General features: G+C 40.4%; 1 protein-coding gene across 1 annotated transcript in view; it reads left to right on the forward strand.

The window, feature by feature from the left end:
* The first annotated feature begins 739 nt into the window (after positions 1-739).
* Positions 740-19,784, forward strand: part of LOC124111027 (phenolphthiocerol synthesis polyketide synthase type I Pks15/1-like) — a 149,451-nt gene continuing 130,406 nt past the window's right edge. The window contains exons 1-5 of the mRNA XM_048383542.1: positions 740-1,009; positions 1,580-1,944; positions 2,224-2,405; positions 2,805-2,979; positions 3,082-3,167. Of these exons, the coding sequence (XP_048239499.1) occupies positions 768-1,009; positions 1,580-1,944; positions 2,224-2,405; positions 2,805-2,979; positions 3,082-3,167 (1,050 nt within the window). The 5' untranslated portion in view covers positions 740-767. The remainder of the gene's footprint in view (positions 1,010-1,579; positions 1,945-2,223; positions 2,406-2,804; positions 2,980-3,081; positions 3,168-19,784) is intronic.

Raw genomic sequence — 19,784 nt, forward strand, 5'->3', positions numbered from 1 at the left:
TGTCACCATATATCCGTCCTTGATATCTTAACTGCCACTCGACTGTTCAGTCACCATATATCCCTCCTTGATATCTTAACTGCCACTCGCCTGTACAGTCACCATATATCCGTCCTTGATATATTTACTGCCACTCGCCTGTACTGTCACCATATATCCGCCCTTGATATCTTTGCTTCCACTCGACTGTACAGTCACCATATATCCGTCCTTGATATCTTAACTGCCACTCGACTGTACAGTCATCACATATCCGTCCTTGATATATTTACTGCCACTCGACTGTGCAGTCACCATATATCCGCCCTTGATATCTTTGCTTCCACTCGCCTGTGCAGTCACCATATATCCGTCCTTGATATCTTTGCTTCCACTCGCCTGTACAGTCACCATATATCCGTCCTTGATATATTTACTGTCACTCGCCTGACGAAGGGGTTAAGTAGATGGTTAAGCAGATAGTGTTTCTGGGCATGAGGGTGGGAAAAAAAGAAATTAAGGTTCATAGCTTTAAATATAACAAATATCTGGTTTTGTAGCTGCAGCTAAAACATTATCTAATCACAAGACAAACTCTCAGCCGCACCTACCCATCCCTCGAATATAAAATGGTCGATTCCTTAGTAGTAGCTGATTCCTTGGACACCCTCTACCAGTTTAGAACAAAGTATTTGCAGTTGTCATAACTGATCTGTACAATTTTCCTTTGTGTTTATGTTTTTTAGCAAAGTGTTCGGGACTGAAACCAGCCATTCTTCAAAAGGGAGATGTCGAGGAAAGGCAGTAGAGACACCAACCTGGGAACCACTGGTGATGAAATTGCCATCATTGGCATTGGTTGTCGTTTCCCTGGTGCTTCCTGCCTCAGAGAATTCTGGCAGGTCCTTGTGAATGGCGAAAACCATGTCGTTGAAATCACTGATGAGCGATGGAATAAGGATGCATACTATGACAAAGACCCACGCACCCCTGGCAAGTCATATGCCCCAAGAGCAGGTTTCATTAAGAAGTATGTTTATATTTACTCACTGATCAGGGGCGGTCGGGTAGCCTAGTGGTTAAAGCGTTGGTTCGTCACGCCGAAGACCCGGGTTCGATTCCCAACATGGGTACAATGTGTGAAGCCCATTTCTGGTGTCCCCCGCCGTGATATTGCTTGAATTTTGCTAAAATCGGCGTAATACCATACTCACTCACTCATTCACTGATCAGTATGAAACGAGACAGTGGAAGCATGTTTAAATCTTTGATAAATAGGTTTACAAGCAAGCACATTGTTAGCATGAAGACTTTCAACTGTATTTCTATTCATTTCCATGAGATAAATCAAATACAACTCTTTGAAATGCATTATTCAAACAATACTAGGAAAGATATGTACTATTCTCTTTGCAGTTATGGGGGCGGTCGGGTAGCCTAGTGGTTAAAGCGTTCGCTCGTCACGCCGAAGACCCGGGTTCGATTCCCGACATGGGTACAATGTGTGAAGCCCATTTCTGGTGTCCCCCGCCGTGATATTGCTGGAATATTGCTAAAATCGGCGTAAAACCATACTCACTGACTCACTCACTCTTTGCAGTTATGCTCATTTCAATTTCAAAATGTTTGGGATGAATGAGCATGAAGCTGCCCAGATGGACCCCCAGCAGCGCCAGGTGTTGGAGTGCACGTACATGGCGCTGGAGGACGCTGGCATCACCAGACAACAAATAGCGGGACAGAAAGTGGGTGTCTTCCTCGGCTGCATGAACAATGACTTCACCCAGCTGGCCAACAAACACCCACATCTTGTTGACAACTTCACCGTGACTGGCACAGGCAACAGCATTGTATCCAACAGGGTGTCCTATGCCTTCGATCTCAGAGGACCATCCATGACCATAGACACAGCATGTTCGTCATCCCTCGTGGCCATACATCAAGCTGGGCTAGCTATGAAAGAAGGTGAAAGATAGAGTTTACACTTGTCTAAACATCGTCTGTATGAAAAGCCATGGAACATTTGTAGTTTTCCAGACTGGCCTGTTGACGTCTAAAAATCCAGCTGATTCTCCACTACCGAGAGCGTAACGTCATAACGTTTGACGTGCTATCAAATAGTCATATTGGGTTTGACGGCGGTCTCAAGATATATCTCATTGGCAAATTAGTCTTAATAACGAGGTGGACGTTCATGTACACTCCTCGACCTTCATAACCCAATTCACTGCTTGTCTTTCACAGGTGATTGCTCCATGGCGATATGTGGAGGAGTGAATCTACTTCTGTCTGGAGGAGTGTTTGTACCTCTCAGCAAAGCTCAGATGTTATCCCCAACAGGACAATGTCATGCATTCTCGGCCAATGCAGATGGCTACACAAGAGGGGAAGGATGCGGCATAGTCATTATCAAGCCGTTTAAGCAGGTGAACCATTGAGAAGAACATTTACTTTGTCCCAGTCATGTGGTTTTGTTATACCAATAAGAAATGTGACACATGACAGAATGTGACGACATAATTAATTGTAATAATTAAGATGCAATATACAAGGTGAGGTAAGTAAAGTGTGTCTGTCTGTCTGTCTGTCTACCTGCCTTTGCGCATGTTTGTAACGTCTTAACTGATGGCGGAAAATATGGATGATGATATTATATTAGAATCTACACCGAAACGTAGCGATGTCCATTCTCACTAATCATCAGTTACATGTCCGACTTCCCGACTTCTAAATGCCACACAAACATACATTATTTGCATTTCAATATTTGTTTAGAATATCAGAATTGAAAAATAGTTTAATTCATTGATACGGTTATGTTTCAGGCGTTGGAAGATGGTGACAACATTTGGGGAACGTTAGTAACTGGTTTGAATCAAGATGGGCATGTAGCCAAACCTCTCACAGCACCATCTGGCGAGCAACAGGCACAATTGATACAAGATGTATATACCAAACATGGCATCGACCCAGCATCCATTGACTACATAGAGGCACATGGTAAATTATTTCATTTTTGAGTTTATCACTTCGCATTTTATGACAGTATGCCTCATTTATCCATAAAATCATCATACTTACTTTTTCTCTTTTCTTGAAAAGGAACAGGCACAAAAATCGGTGATCCAGTTGAAGTCAAAGCTTTTGGGCATTTCTTTCTGCAACAACAACAATCAAAGAGACGATATATTGGTTCCGATATCAAGGTCCTGCTGATGATGAATCACAGCACCATCGTGCCATCCCTGCACTTCGACATGCCCAATGAAGAGATTGACTTTGACAAGTTTCAGTTTGATGTACCAACAAAAACAGTCCCATGGTTACCTGATCAGAAGGTAGCATGTCTAAATTCGTTTGGGTTTGGGGGTGCTAATAGTCATGCCTTAGTGAAAAGCATTTCAAACAGACAAATTAACAGCACATATTCGTGTACTAAACCTATTGTTATATGCTTTTCTGGTTCTAACCACCAGACTCTGACAAAGAGCATTGAACAGTTTCTTTCCATTGAAAATCATGACTATGACATTCATGCCTTGTCATACACATCATGTGTGAGACGAGAACATTTCCAATGTAGAAAGCTGTTTGTTGTAAGTGACATGTCGAGTCTTGTAGTTCAACTAACAGACTTCATAAAGACAGAGAGCAGAGCAGAACCAAAGAAGGGACAGTTGCGACCGGTCTTCGTCTTTTGTGGTATGGGCACCGCCTGGAAGGGGATGTGTCTAGATCTGATGGAACAAAACAAAGGGTTCCGGGGAACCATGGAATCTATTGGCGTGTCTTTGAAACGCTTTGTTGGGTGGTCTCTCACCCAAAGACTGAAAGAAGATGATGTCTCAGATCCAGTCCTTGGTCCAATTGCCATCTTTGCTTGTCAGGTGTCACTGGCTCACCTCTGGGAATCGTGGGGGGTGAAGCCTGCAGCTGTTGTAGGTCAGTCAGTGGGGGAGGTGGCTGCAGCACACATTGCTGGGATCCTGTCCCTGGATGAAGCAGTGAGGGTCATCTACCAGAGGACAAAGATCCTGTCCAGGGCTGCCGGTGGCAAAATGCTTCTTGTGAAGAATATGGACACCAAAGAAGTGGAAAATCACTGTGAGAAGTATGAAGGCAAAATCTCTGTTGGTCTCTACTACAGCCCAAAAGCATGCACAGTAAGTGGTGATGCGTCTGCAGTTGATCAGCTTAAAGTTGAGCTATCAGAAATCGATGGAGACATGAAACTTATAGACCTGCAAGTGACAACTGCCTTTCATAGCCATCACATGGATCCTTACAAGGAGGAAATTGATGCTGTTTTACAAAATCTGAAAACGCAACATCCTACAATTCCATTCATTTCAACCGTTGATTCAAACTTCACAGAGGAGGATATTAGAGCAGCAACATACTGGGCAAAGAATGTCAGAGAACCAGTCAAATTCGGGGATGGTATACAGGCTGCCATGAAAGAAAATGCCCACAATGTCTTCATAGAGATTGGACCACGCCCAGTTCTGAAAGCACACATTGAAGATATCTTACAAGGCACTTCTCAGACTGCAGACACTGTGCCATCAATGACACCAAATTCGAAATATGAAAACCTTTTGAAATCCCTTGGTGAACTGTATGCGTGGAATTGCAACATATGTTGGTCTGGACTTTGTGAAATGAGCAGATTTACAACCCCTGAACCAACACACGCTTTCGAACACAAACATGTCATGGCATTCCCAAATGAAACAGAGGATAGTTCTCAAGGAGCATCTGTCGCCATGCATCATCTTTTCATGATACAAGTGGCCAGAGACACCAGACTGAAGATGCTCATAGATCCATCATCCTTTGGTTCCATCTATGAGCATAAAATCAAGGATGTTATCATTATTCCAGGAGCAACCTATGCAGAGACTGGATTTGGAATCACTAGTCTGCTGAAGCTTTCGAATCCCTACGCATCAACAGTATCAGTTGTGTTTCAAAATCCATTTATTTTGAAGAAGGGTTTCCCAGCTGATATGTCTGTAGACGTTACACCGAGTGACAGCTGTACCCACTTCCAAGTGAGAGGAAATGATATTGTTCATGCACAAGGAAAGATAGATCACAGAAAAGAGCAACCCACGGAGGAGAGGGTAGACATGGCGCGTATTTTGAAAAGATGCTCAGAAAATATCAGCAGGGAAGATATATATCAAAACCTTTCACATCTTGGATTCAGCTATGGTGACAACTTTGCCACAATTGACTATGCATGTACTGGACAAGAGGAAGCACTAGTCAAAATGAAAATCCCTCAGATGCTTAGAAAAGAAATGGATCACACCTTTCTTCATCCAGCTATCCTTGATGGAATGCTTCAAGCAGCCGCAGCAACATCCACTGAAATAGATAAACAGTTCTTTCCTGTTCAGTTAAAGGATGTACACCTGAATCAAGCTTTAGAGACGGAAATGTTCACCTACACCCAAAGATTGCACTCAACTGAACGTTACCACTCATTTCACATGAAGCTTCTTTCTGAGAATGGAAGAATTCTTGCTGAAGTAGGAGTGTTCAAGATCAAGATAATAGGTACTGACACCTATGACGTCATTGTACCAACCTGGAAAAGACTGGACCAGACTTTCAAAGAAGATCCCCTGAACACAAAGATTGCTGTATTCACAGATACAAGAGTGAGTGTAAATGATAACACTCAGGTCGTTTTCAGCATGGATGTGCTGACAACTGATTGGATGAAGAATGAGCTGGAATCAGCTATAGAAGGAGTATCAAGTGTGTGCTTCCTATTTCGGACAATTGAGGTTTCAACAGACAATGGGTACACTATTCAAGAAGAACTTATTAAGCGCTTCCTTTTTCTACGGTTGATAGTTCTCTATCTTACAAACAAACGTGCAGAGACACCTTTGATAATCATGTCAGAAGCAACAGAAGCCAAGTCTGCAACTGATGCAGCAGCTGCTACAGCATGTCTGAATGATGCAATGACAGCAACGGTAAGATGCATCATACGAGAACACAAAACACTGATCATTCAACTGGTGGAAGTTGTTGTGGGTACAAGAGGGGAATTGATGAAAAATATGAAACACTTTCTGGCAAGACTTCATGCAATTCCTCCAACCAAATACCCAGAAATACGGCTTCAAAACGACAGCATTTACACATTGTCAATGCAACTCATTTCTGAAGAAGCTCCAAACTACAGAACCAGCAGTATTCATGACCCAGGTGATGCCCTTCTGTGTTCAGCGATTGACTGTAAAATTGTTGAACCATCATTTGTCCAAGATACTGACACACAGCATTATGTTGAAAAAGATGCCATGGATATCTCGGTTGTTTCAGCTGTACTTCATAAACAATGCTTACACAGCATCACAGCTAATAATCAACATTTCAGAGACATTCATATGTACCCGATCTTGTGTTTTGAGTTTGTTGGCAGGGTTGCATCTAGAAATGGATCTGTGCAACCTCAAATCGCGGCTCTCTTTCCATCACCTATAAAACTGAGTGTTAGGCTCCCAAAGCGGTGCACCATCAATATTGCTAAGTTTCAGTGTTACCAGCCTGGCCTATTGATCAAGCTCTACTGCCTGTGGAATTTGAGCCATGTGGTAAAACTGAAACATGTAGCAATCCTGTTCTCCTCGGCAACTGAAGCTCTTTCCAAGGTTCTTTCTGACATGTTACAGTGTAATGGCACCAAATCTGTAGCCCTCATCACACCAGAAGAAATGGCTACAGACGAAAATTGCTCCCACCGGTCCTTAATCACAACTGTGGCGATATCTACTGACATTCTCACAAACCTTGTTTCAAAATGGTCTCAACTTGAGACTGTAATCACATTTGAAACAATAAACAAAGAAAGAACACTCCAATTCCTCCGTTCGGGTATATCAAGTCCAACGGTGTACATCGTGCGTCCATTTGACATATTTTCTCCTTCTGCAATGCTTGAAAATGTGCCTAAACTCATTGCTTGGATTGAGAAACATCAGAAGAAAATCCCAGACCTCTTCGTGTCCCACACAAGGGAATTTTCCCCACAAGGTGACTGCACACCTCTCAGCATAGCAGAGCTCGTGCAGACAACATGCCTAGATTTGTCAGAAGAAGATGGACTGGACATGAAGATCATGAGAACACAAATCAACAATCCTTTCCACAGACGTGGTTCCTACATTGTTGTTGGTGGGCGTACGGGACTTGGGTGGGAGTGCGTCTCATACCTTGCAAAAGGGGGAGCTGGGTGCATAGTTATTCTCTCCAGGAGTGCGCCTGATCCTGAGAAACAAGAGCAAGTACAATTTCTAAGAGAAACATTCAGTTGTGTGGTGACATTCATCCAAACAGATGTGTCAGATTTCAAGGCTTTGGAATCTGCTTTGGCAACGCTTAAAGCCAAATTTTCAGAATATCCACTACGTGGTATTTTCTATGGTGCAGCCGTTATTGATGACAGCCCTCTAATAGATATGACAGAAGAAAAGGTTCGCAAAGTGGTCTCTCCAAAAGTAACTGGGGTGTGGAATATGCATCTCCTCACTGCACACCTATGCTTGGATTTCTTTGTCATGCATTCATCTGTAGTATCTGGAATGGGAAATGCTGGTCAATCTAATTATGGTGCGGGAAATGGCTTCTTGGATGGACTTGCACATTTGCGGAGAAGGTTTGAGTTGAATGGTCAGAGTATCAACTGGGGTCCACTAGACACAGGAATTCTACAGCATAGTACAAAGTATGTACGGGACCGTTTACGAGAGTAAGGATTGCTTGTGATTGAGAAACAAGACATAAGCAGCTGCCTAGAGCAAACACTGATGCTGAATAAAGTGCAGATGTTTGTAATAAACGTTGACCGAAAGGGGATGGCTAAGCAACTAATGCGAGACAAAGAGAAGATTGTAATGCTCCGACTACATGACTATTTGGAATCCTTTTTCAATCAACCGGAGGAAGGTTCTTGTGAACAACAGTTGGATTTGGCAGAATTAAGTTTATTAGGAACAGAAGACAGGATGAATCGCTTACAAAGCTATCTAAGGACACTAGTGTGTAAAAAGGCTTTGCTTGAAGAAATTTCTTTTGAAGATGAGGTTCCCTTAGTTCAACAAGGACTAGACTCAATGTATGCCATGGAAGTTGCTGGGCAAATTCATGCTGATACACGTGTAGAGATTACAGCCAGTGATATTCTGGTAAAACCGGTGTCTGTCTTAGCAAGTATGATTAATGAAAGTCTTTTCAACGTCACAGATACAGAGGTATACACAGAGGAGCATGAAAATGTTATCAGTCAAACTGATATCCAGGACTCTATTGAAAGGAATGTCTTAGAAGAGGAACAGCAAAGTCTGAACAAGTCTGGATTCATTTATACACGTGTACTGTCTCTCCCAGATGTTTTGGATACTTCCCAAATGGTTGACGTAGCTACTGAGTGTCTCTCCAGACACCATATAGCAAGAACAACATTTGCTTTTCTGAACGGTGATGTCAAAAGAGAAGAATCCAAATCTCCGGACAGCTTACAAATAGTCACAGGAGAATCTGCCGCTAAAATAGTGAGCAAAGCCCACGATCTCCTGGACTTGGAAAAGACAGGACCGATAAAATTTATTTTTCTGTCTGATACTTCAGAGCTTGTTCTTCTTCTTCACCGTGTTGCATTTGACTTCAAAGGGGTGATGCTACTGGTAGAAGAATTTCGAAGGTTTGGAGATGCTCTTTTGCATGGACAATTACTGTCAGATGTTCAAACAAACCCTGACAGAAATATTGCTAAAGAGATACAACGTGTATTAGCTCCACTGTACGAAAACCTCGAGGCATTCTGGAAGTCAACCCTGCATGTGATACCATATACCACACTTTCTATAAGCCCCAATGCCTACATTGGAGAATATGGCAGTAGCATACTCATTGGGAGAAGAATGGATGATGCAACTAATGATAGTTTGCTCCGATTTACAACATCACGGAATACAACACCATTTGACTTCATTATTAGTGTGTATCAACTAATGGTAGCGTTTATAGGGAATACGAATTCACCATCAATCCTAATCCCTGTAGATTTGCGTCAGTATGTTCCCTCACTGGTAAGATGTGTAGGTAGATGTGCAAACTACATCCCTGTCATTGCAGACACTTCAGATCTGGGATCAACCACAGTGGAAATGTTCCTCAATGAGAACAAGAAAAGACTTAGAGAATGTAAGAAGAATGGCCTATTCCTCTATAAAAACATCAAAGCCTTGCTTTCCGGGGAAAATTCCAAAAATATGCACACTAATCAGTTTGTGTACGAAGATCAAACACTGAAGGAGCATTTCAATGATAAGGAAGGTGAAAGCCATATGACATTTGCCCCTGCTGCAGAAACAAAAGTATTTGTATACAACAAAAAGGACAATTCAAAATACATTGAGCTGCATTTGAGGTCTGACATGTTCCCTCTTCCCCGAGGTCAATGGATCATGCAAACATTCCTGCGCCTCGTTTCTTATGTAGCAAATCATCCTGAATGGACACTTCAACATCTGAAGCAGCAAGTGGAGAGGAAAGCGAAAGTGTCCAATGTGTGCTCCCTGCTGTAAAAGACATATGCAACTATTTGTCAACCCTTATGGTATCAACTCTATTTGATGGTGATTCATAAACACATGTTCATGATATGGACGGAATCGTACAATCAACTTTGCTTTTATCAGATATGTCCTTATGAATATGGACAGGTTTTGTTTTGCTTTTGTTTGCATGGAAACAATATGTATAAAATCATCGCCCCTTAAATGTGTAACCAGCATGGTAATTATGTTGTTAAGTATCTGTGGTCATCGGTCTAGCATTATATGTATCGCTATTATCGCCTACAGTAGGCACTCATCCCTCTGTGTAAAACCATCCTACAATAGGTACTCCATCTCTCTGTGTAAAGGACCGCCTCCGTGGTCTTGTGGTAGAGCGTCCGCCCGGAGAGCGGAAGGTCCAGGGTTCGATCCCGGGCCGCGTCATACAAAAAGACGTTAAAAGATTGTACTTGTTGTTACCCTGTCTGGCGCTCGGCATTAAGGGGCTAAAACAAGGACTGGTCGGCTCGGAGTCAGTATACTGTGTCTGAGTGGGGTATTCATGTTAAAACTGCGGCATGGTATCTCAGAGAGCTAGCACTATAAATCGGCATCAGCCCGGACTAGTACAAGCAGCCACACACACAAATACACGTGCATGCACGTCGCTATATAAGTGCAATAATCTTGGACGCGACGTTAAACCCAATTTCACCTCACCTCACCTCTGTGTAAAGCCATCTACAGTAGGCATATCCATACCCCTGTGTAAACCATCCTACAGTAGGCACTCTACAGTAAAACCATCCTACAGTAGGCATATCCATACCTCTGAGTAAAACCATCCTACAGTAGGCATATCCATCTCTATGTGTTAAACCATCCTACAGTAGGCATATCCATACCTCTGAGTAAAACCATCCTACAGTAGGCATATCCATCTCTATGTGTTAAACCATCCTACAGTAGGCATATCCATACCTCTGAGTAAAACCATCCTACAGTAGGCATATCCTTACCTCTGGGTAAAACCATCCTACAGTAGGCACTCCACCCCTCTGTGTAAAACCATCCTACAGTATAGATATCCATCGCTCTGTGTAAAGCCATCCTACAGTAGGCATATCCATCCCCCTGTGTAAAACCATCCTACAGTAGCCATATCCACACCTCTGTGTAAAGCAATCCTACAGTGGGCATATCCATACCTCTGTGTAAAACCATCCTACAGTAGGCCTATCCATCTCTATGTGTAAAACCATCCTACAGTAGGCATATCCATACCTCTGTGTAAAACCATCCTACAGTAGGCCTATCCATCTCTATGTGTAAAACCATCATACAGTAGGCATATCCATACCTCTGAGTAAAGCCATCCTACAGTAGGCAGTCCATCGCTCTGTGTAAAACCATCATACAGTAGGCATATCCATACCTCTGTGTAAAACCATCCTACAGTAGGGATATCCATATCTATGTGTAAAACCATCATACAGTAGGCTTATCCATACATCTGTGTAAAACCATCCTACAGTAGAGATATCCATACCTCTGTGTAAAGCCATCATACGGTAGGCATATCCATACCGCTGAGTAAAACAATCCTACAGTACGCATATCCATCTCTATGTGTAAAACTATAATACAGTAGGCATATCCATAGCTCTGAGTAAAACCATCCTATAGTAGGCACTCCATATCTCTGAGTAAAACCTACCTACAGTAGGCATATCCATCTCTATGTGTAAAGCCATCCTACAGTAGGGATATCCATATCTATGTGTAAACCATCATACAGTAGGCATATCCATACCTTTGTGTAAAGCCATCATACGGTAGGCATATCCATACCGCTGAGTAAAACAATCCTACAGTAGGCATATCCATCTCTATGTGTAAAGCCATCCTACAGTAGGGATATCCATACATCTGAGTAATACCACCATACAGTAGGCACTCCTTCCCTCAGTGTAAAGCCATCCTACAGTAGCCATATCCATACTCTGTGTAAAGCCATCCTAAAGTAGGCATATCCATACCCCTGTGTAAACCATCCTTCAGTAGGCATATTCATCTCTATGTGTAAAACCATCATACAGTAGGCATATCCATACCTCTGAGTAAAGCCATCCTACAGTAGGCACTCCACCCCTCTGTGTAAAACCATCCTACAGTAGCCATATCCATACTCTGTGTAAAGCCATCCTAAAGTAGGCATATCCATACCCCTGTGTAAACCAATCTTCAGTAGGCATATCAATACCTTTGTGTAAAACCATCCTACAGTTGGCATTTTCATCTCTATGTGTAAAACCATCATACAGTAGGCATATCCATACCTCTGAGTAAAGCCATCCTACAGTAGGCACTCCACCCCTCTGTGTAAAACCATCCTACAGTAGGGATATCCATCGTTCTGTGTAAAGCCATCCTACAGTAGGTATATCCATACCTCGTAGTAAAACCATCCTACAATAGGCAGTCCATCGCTCTGTGTAAAGCCATCCTACACTAGACATATCCATCCCCCTGTGTAAAACCATCCTACAGTAGGGATATCCATATCTATGTGTAAAACCATCATACAGTAGGCTTATCCATAGCTCTGAGTAAAACCATCCTACAGTAGGCACTCCATCCCTCAGTGTAAAGCCATCCTACAGTAGGGATATCCTTACCTCTGAGTAAAACCATCCTACAGTAGGCACTCCTCTGTGTAAGAAATATCCTATATTAGGCACTCCATATATCTGAGTAAAACCATCCTACAGTAGCCATGCTTTGTCTTTATAAAGCCATTCTTTAGTCGGCACCTCCATCCATCTGCCAAACCATCATCGTTATGTGTCCATGTGGAACTACCTACACTTTACATTAATATAGAGCTTATGTCATTTTCTTCATCTTGCCACTCAACTCTGAATGGATATAATTGGTGAGTGAAGAACCTGTCTCGAGCATGTAGCATTGTTCACCCTTATCATAAGTTAGTGATAGTAAAACCCATCGTTTCATCCTAAAATGTATCTATAAATTCAAGTCATACATGAATACCAGAGTCTGGTCGTTTGCGTTTATATGAACAATTGTCATACGAAACTAATGCTCTTCTTCAGCACATGGCAGCTGTTTCAGCACATTGGAGACTTAGCGTAACACCACTGCCACAGGCTAATTTGTTTATCACGTGACCGGACTTTTTTTCTTGTTTGTAAACAAAAGCGCTTTTTCAGAAATCATAATTGAACGGACTCATGCAGGTATTTGGGGGCACTTTACATACTGTTTTGAATAATTATATAGATATGCTACTACTGCGGCAGTGAGTTGCATGACAATACATATTTACACATCAAAGTGACCTTATCGCTAGCTCTCCGTAGGGCTTTGATGGCAGCACGTGGAGCCGTAGAACGAATGTAAACACGGGATAACTATGCAAATGGAAATAGGATTTAGGATATTTTCTCAATGAAAGTTAACCATTCTAAGACACATGTTTATCTAGATATGTAGACGTGTCAAAAATGTAACAGATTAAAAACATATGCAATATCTTGAATGGACTGTGTAAGATGTGACGAATCGTCACATGGCGCTGACCTCCTGTGGCAGAGGTACTATGCTGTGGAATGAAACTCGTGGTAGTGCTTTTTTTAGAAGCAAATATCATTTAGGCTTCATCAGTTGAATGTTTCCATTGTTTTGTATACGTTTCATGTCATTTATCCCATTTAAGAAGAGATCGATGTACTTGCATAAATATCCTTTATTATAATCATTTACAAGAAAATTAATTTCATGTTCCTGTGTTCTTTTACACGAAGAGTATTTACTGATCACGTTATTGATATCATTTTATCAGAGTTATACATAAAGAACATTTTATGGTGAGATAATAAGAATATAAGACACTGTGTTACGAACATATTTTAAGATGTTGATGTTATGTACATATTAATAATAACAGTAACAGTTCAATTCATCAATTGGCACAGGTGGCCCAGTCGTCTAAGGCGCCGCAATTAGCTGTGCAGAGATGCGTCCCTTGGGCATGCAACCTATAATGGTGGGTTCGAATCCCGGTTCGCCACGATTATGCTTCTAGGTTTGTCAGCATCATGCCTGTGCTCGTGGGAGTCGACGAAGTGGTAAACGCGTGAGATCTGCATCACTTCGGGCTTTCCTCCCACGTTAAGCTGTCATGCTGTGTTATAAATGGAATACTGTACAAAGCGGCGTTAAACCCAACTCACTCACTCACTCTGTGACAGTGAATTGGTTGCCTCTGTTTTGTGAAAAGGTCTAGTGGTTAATCTATTTATTAAGTCAAGATTGTTTACCAGGTTTTCATGTTTTTGTAACACATCTTCAATTAATAAAAACTCTTTCATTCTGCTCAGTTGTTCTTATTCATTCAGCTATTCATGGTCATTTTGTCATTTCCTATTCATGAATTAGGTTGGAAAATTACGCGTTATCACATTTAGAATATATTTGAAGAATATATCTTCATATGACACAGAATATATCTTCATAACATGCAGAATATATCTCCATAACATTCAGAATGTATCTCCATAACATGAAGAATATATCTCCACAACATGCAGAATATATCTCCATATGGCGCAGAATATATCTCCACAACATGCAGAATATATAGAGAATCTCACCCAAGTTGATAAAAGCGGGATAACTCCGAGGCTTGCCGAGTATGTTTTCCACTTTTATCAACGAGTGGTGATATATTTGATATCAAAAGACACAAGAGATTTAAGATCATCCAACATCATTCTTCAAACCTTTTCAGTTTGTAGACAGTAATAAGCAGTGTCTTAAGTGTAAAAGGTACTGCTAACAGCTTCAGTAGCAGAGCGATTAGTGATGTCATTTGATTGTGAAGTCATGGTAGCCAGTGACGTCACAATGGTCTGCAAAGCATTGTGATGTAATTTCATTGCAGCGATATCTACAGTGTAGATATCGCTTGATCTCATCCAAGCAATATCTCCTGTGGGAGCCAGTTTTGGATGATAAATCTCCATAACATACAGAAAATATCTCCACAACATGCAGAATGTATCTCAATAACATGCAGAATGTATCTCAATAACATGCAGAATATATCACCACAACATGCAGAATGTATATTCATTACATGCAGAATATATTTCCATATGACGCGGAATATATCTCTATAACATGCAAAATTCAATATCTCAAAAACATGCAGAATATATCACCACAACATGCAGAATGTATCTCCATTACATGCAGAATATATTTCCATATGACGCGGAATATATCTCCATAACATGCAACATTTATCTTCATAACATGCAGAATATCTCTCCATATGACGCAGAATATATCTCCATAACATGCAAAATTTATCTTCATAACATGCAGAATATATATCCATAACATGCAGAATATATATCCATATGACACAGAATATATCTCTATAACATGCAAAATTCAATATCTCAATAACATGCAGAATATATCACCACAACATGCAGAATGTATCTCCATTACATGCAGAATATATATCCATATGACACAGAATATATCTCTATAACATGCAAAATTCAATATCTCAATAACATGCAGAATATATCACCACAACATGCAGAATGTATCTCCATTACATGCAGAATATATTTCCATATGACGCGGAATATATCTCCATAACATGCAACATTTATCTTCATAACATGCAGAATATATCTCCATATGACGCAGAATATATCTCCATAACATGCAAAATTTATCTTCATAACATGCAGAATGTATCTCCATATGACGCATAATATATCTCCATATGACGTAGAATATATATCCATAACATGCAAAATATATATCCATATGACACAGAATATATCTCTATAACATGCAAAATTCAATATCTCAATAACATGCAGAATATATCACCACAACATGCAGAATGTATCTCCATTACATGCAGAATATATATCCATATGACACAGAATATATCTCTATAACATGCAAAATTCAATATCTCAATAACATGCAGAATATATCACCACAACATGCAGAATGTATCTCCATTACATGCAGAATATATTTCCATATGACGCGGAATATATCTCCATAACATGCAACATTTATCTTCATAACATGCAGAATATATCTCCATATGACGCAGAATATATCTCCATAACATGCAAAATTTATCTTCATAACATGCAGAATATATCTCCATATGCCGCATAATATATCTCCATAAATGCAGAATATATATCCATAACATGCAAAATATATATCCATATGACACAGAATATATCTCTATAACATGCAAAATTCAATATCTCAATAACATGCAGAATATATCTCCATATGACGCAGAATGTATCTCCATAACATGCAAAATTTATCTTAATAACATGCAGAATATATCTCCATATGCCGCATAATATATCTCCATAAATGCAGAATATATATCCATAACATGCAGAATATATATCCATATGACACAGAATATATCTCTATAACATGCAAAATTCAATATCTCAATAACATGCAGAATATATCTCCACAACATGCAGAATATATCTCCATAACATGCAAAATTTATCTTCATAACATGCAGAATATATCTCCATATGACGTAGAATATATCTCCATAACATGCAAAATTTATCTTCATAACATGCAGAATATATCTCCATATGCCGCATAATATATCTCCATGAATGCAGAATATATATCCATAACATGCAGAATATATATCCATATGACACAGAATATATCTCTATAACATGCAAAATTCAATATCTTAATAACATGCAGAATATATCACCGCAACATGCAGAATGTATCTCCATTACATGCAGAATATATTTCCATATGACGCGGAATATATCTCCATAACAGGCAACATTTATCTTCATAACATGCAGAATATATCTCCATATGACGCAGAATATATCTCCATAACATGCAAAATTTATCTTCATAACATGCAGAATATATCTCCATATGCCGCATAATATATCTCCATAAATGCAGAATATATATCCATAACATGCAGAATATATATCCATATGACACAGAATATATCTCTATAACATGCAAAATTCAATATCTCAATAACATGCAGAATATATCACCACAACATGCAGAATGTATCTCCATTACATGCAGAATATATTTCCATATGACGCAGAATATATCTCCATAACATGCAAAATTTATCTTCATAACATGCAGAATATAATTATCTCCATACGACACAGAATGTATCTTCATAGCATGCAGAATCAATCTCCGATAACATGCAGGATATGTCTCTGATCACACCAAGGATATTTATCCTATAACATACATGTTGAAATCAAATAACATTTTACTCTGACCACATGCAGGATGTATATCCTATAACATGCAGGATATATCCCATAGGACTGTAAGATATAGCTCTTGTATTTGTAGGATTTATCTCCGATTATACTCATTTTATAAATCCTATTATTTGAAAAGTAAAACTGCAGGATTTATATGAAATAATATGAAGATGTATTTCAAATAATATGCTGGATTTAAGCAAATATTTTATAGTTCACTCAAATAGAATGGAAGTCCAACTCCAAATTGCCAAATCATGTTGTTCAGAACAGGATCATCGCAATAAAGGAAAGAGGACGCCTGAGAGTTGATTCGTACATTTCTGTCTCCGCGAACAAGACAGAAGGCAGAAGTGTGACGCAGGTGTCCACGCATGATGGGCCCTCGAGGTGATTACTATGTTACTTACGATAATTTAATATGAGTGAGTGAGTTGGTTTTAAGGCAGCTTTGATCAGTTTTCCAGTTATATAACGGCGTGTCAGATTAATGTGGGAGGAAAGCCAGAAGTGATGCAGGTAACAGACGTTTAACAACTTTAGTGTAACCCACGAGCACGGGTATGGTGCTGACAAACCTAGAAACATAATCGTGGCGAACCGGGATTCGAACCGACGACAATAGGTTCCTGGTAGGGATAGGAACAGCTAATTGCGAGGCCTTAGACGACTCGGCCACCGTGTCCCAAATAAAATATGAAAAAAAGTTCAAATAAAATACAAATTACTACGATAAAACTTTGCTTCTTGATGTAGAAAACTCTTCGATTGGATTCTATTTTGAGGTGTTCCGAGCAAAGGAGAAAAACCGATATAGAACCAATGGGATAATAAGTCTCAGTGGATAAGGACGCACCAGGAAGAAGGTTCAATATAAAAACATCTTTGTAGGAGGCCGAACGTGATTTTTTTCGACAGTTGAATAATCACCAATGTTATCGCATTATCTCTGCCGCAGAGCATACAATTAAAGCTATGCACGCAAATAACAGTCAACAAACAGGCAGTGCTGTATCTAACGACCACATGGTGAGTGGTAATATATATGGATTGCATAATAACGTGTACACGAGGTAAGGACACCAACATTATATGAATTGGTCACTGAAAATCAGTGGTGACACCGGGTGTTCGCGGAAGGGTAACATGACTGTCTGACCTACCGGTAGCGCTCGCCGCTCACAAAAATTGTATATTAAACAGTAAGTGTAATGGGATTTCTTCTGTCCATCGTGGTTATCCTGTATACAGACTCTTCAAATGTTTATACGCGCTTTGAAGGAAGAACTTAAACTTTGAGTCCTATCTTACCTGTCTGTGGCTTAGTTCAATTTCGAAATTTCCCCAATTCCGATCTTCTTTTAGTAAAAGTGATATTACATTTATGACTCGAAAGAATTACGAACCGAATAAGTACATCTTGGTACAACACGTCATGCAGAAAACCCGGGTTCGATTCCCGACATGGGTACAATGTGTGAAGCCCATTTCTGGTGTCCCCCGCCGTGATATTGCTGGAATATTGCTAAAAGCGGCGTAAAACCATACTCACTCACTCACTCACTCACTCACTCACTCTTGGTACAACTGATGACATAACGACGAGTCCTTTCATTAGAAATCTCTTCTAAAATCTGCCGATTTACGATTCCGAATATATCATAAGCGTGTGTTTATGAATCACTACTAAATGGTGATGATATCATGTGTTCAGATAGTATGTGGGCTGGGTAATGTGCAGAGCACAACAGTTTCCCATTACATGATGTTATATAGAAACATCTCACTGATTAATTGGGGCAAGTAATATTTACAGATTTTGTGACTCAATAGAGAGGAGCCGATTGCTGCCGTGTCTCCAGTGTGCTTGTTTACATGTCAGGGCCACTGTTCTGTCTTCATTGTACATGAGACCGCCTCCGTGGTCTAGTGGTAGAGCGTCCGCCCGGACAGCGTAAGGTCCGGGGTTCGATCCCCGACCGCGTCATACCAAAAGACGTTAAAAGATGGCACTTGTTGTTACCCTGTCTGGCGCTCGGCATTAAGGGGCTAAAACAAGGACTGGTCAGCTCGGAGTCAGTATACTGTGTCTGAGTTGGGTATTCATGTTAAACTGCGGCATGGTATCTCAGTGAGCTAGCACTATAAATCGGCATCAGTCCTGACTAGTACAAGCAGCCACGCCAACACCCCCCCCCCCCCCCCCCCCCCCCCCTCCCGACACACACACACACACACGTGCATGCACGTCGCTTTATAAGTGCAATAATCTTGGACGCGACGTTAAACCCCATTTCACCTCATTGTACATGAAGGAGTTCTTCTATACAGGGACATCCTACTGTTTCCTGACCTGATTTAAGAAATAAACGACCACGAGTCGTTTATTTCATATTTGTGATATCAACATTATGTACAGACTATTTAAGGATGTTGATAAGCTGTACAAGCTTTAAAAATATTTACCCATATTTAAATAATGATGAAACCCTGAACAGAATCCGACCTCGGAAATGTCGGACAGGTCCATTTTACGATTAGGTGTATCAGGTTCGGTATTTCCCCCTTATTATCACAATCCTCACGTCGATTATCTGTACCTTTTCTCCTATACCGATTGTCATATCTCTCCTACTTTTGGATGCGATTGCTCGGCCACTGCGTTTATCTACGTAGCCCAGATACATCTATGGGAAACAATTACTAGACACTTCCCTCTCAAAAATAACGTTGCCCAATATATGACGCCATCAAGTTGCGAGCCCATATTCGAATCTTCAGAAATGACGTGATGATAGAACAATGTTTCATTGGCTTGGTTCTTCATTGTTCTTTGCGAACGAACGATTTATGA

The sequence above is a fragment of the Haliotis rufescens genome, unplaced genomic scaffold, assembly GCF_023055435.1.
Source record: "Haliotis rufescens isolate VD_foot unplaced genomic scaffold, xgHalRufe1.0.p SCAF_5, whole genome shotgun sequence".
NCBI classification, from domain to species: Eukaryota; Metazoa; Mollusca; class Gastropoda; order Lepetellida; family Haliotidae; genus Haliotis; species Haliotis rufescens.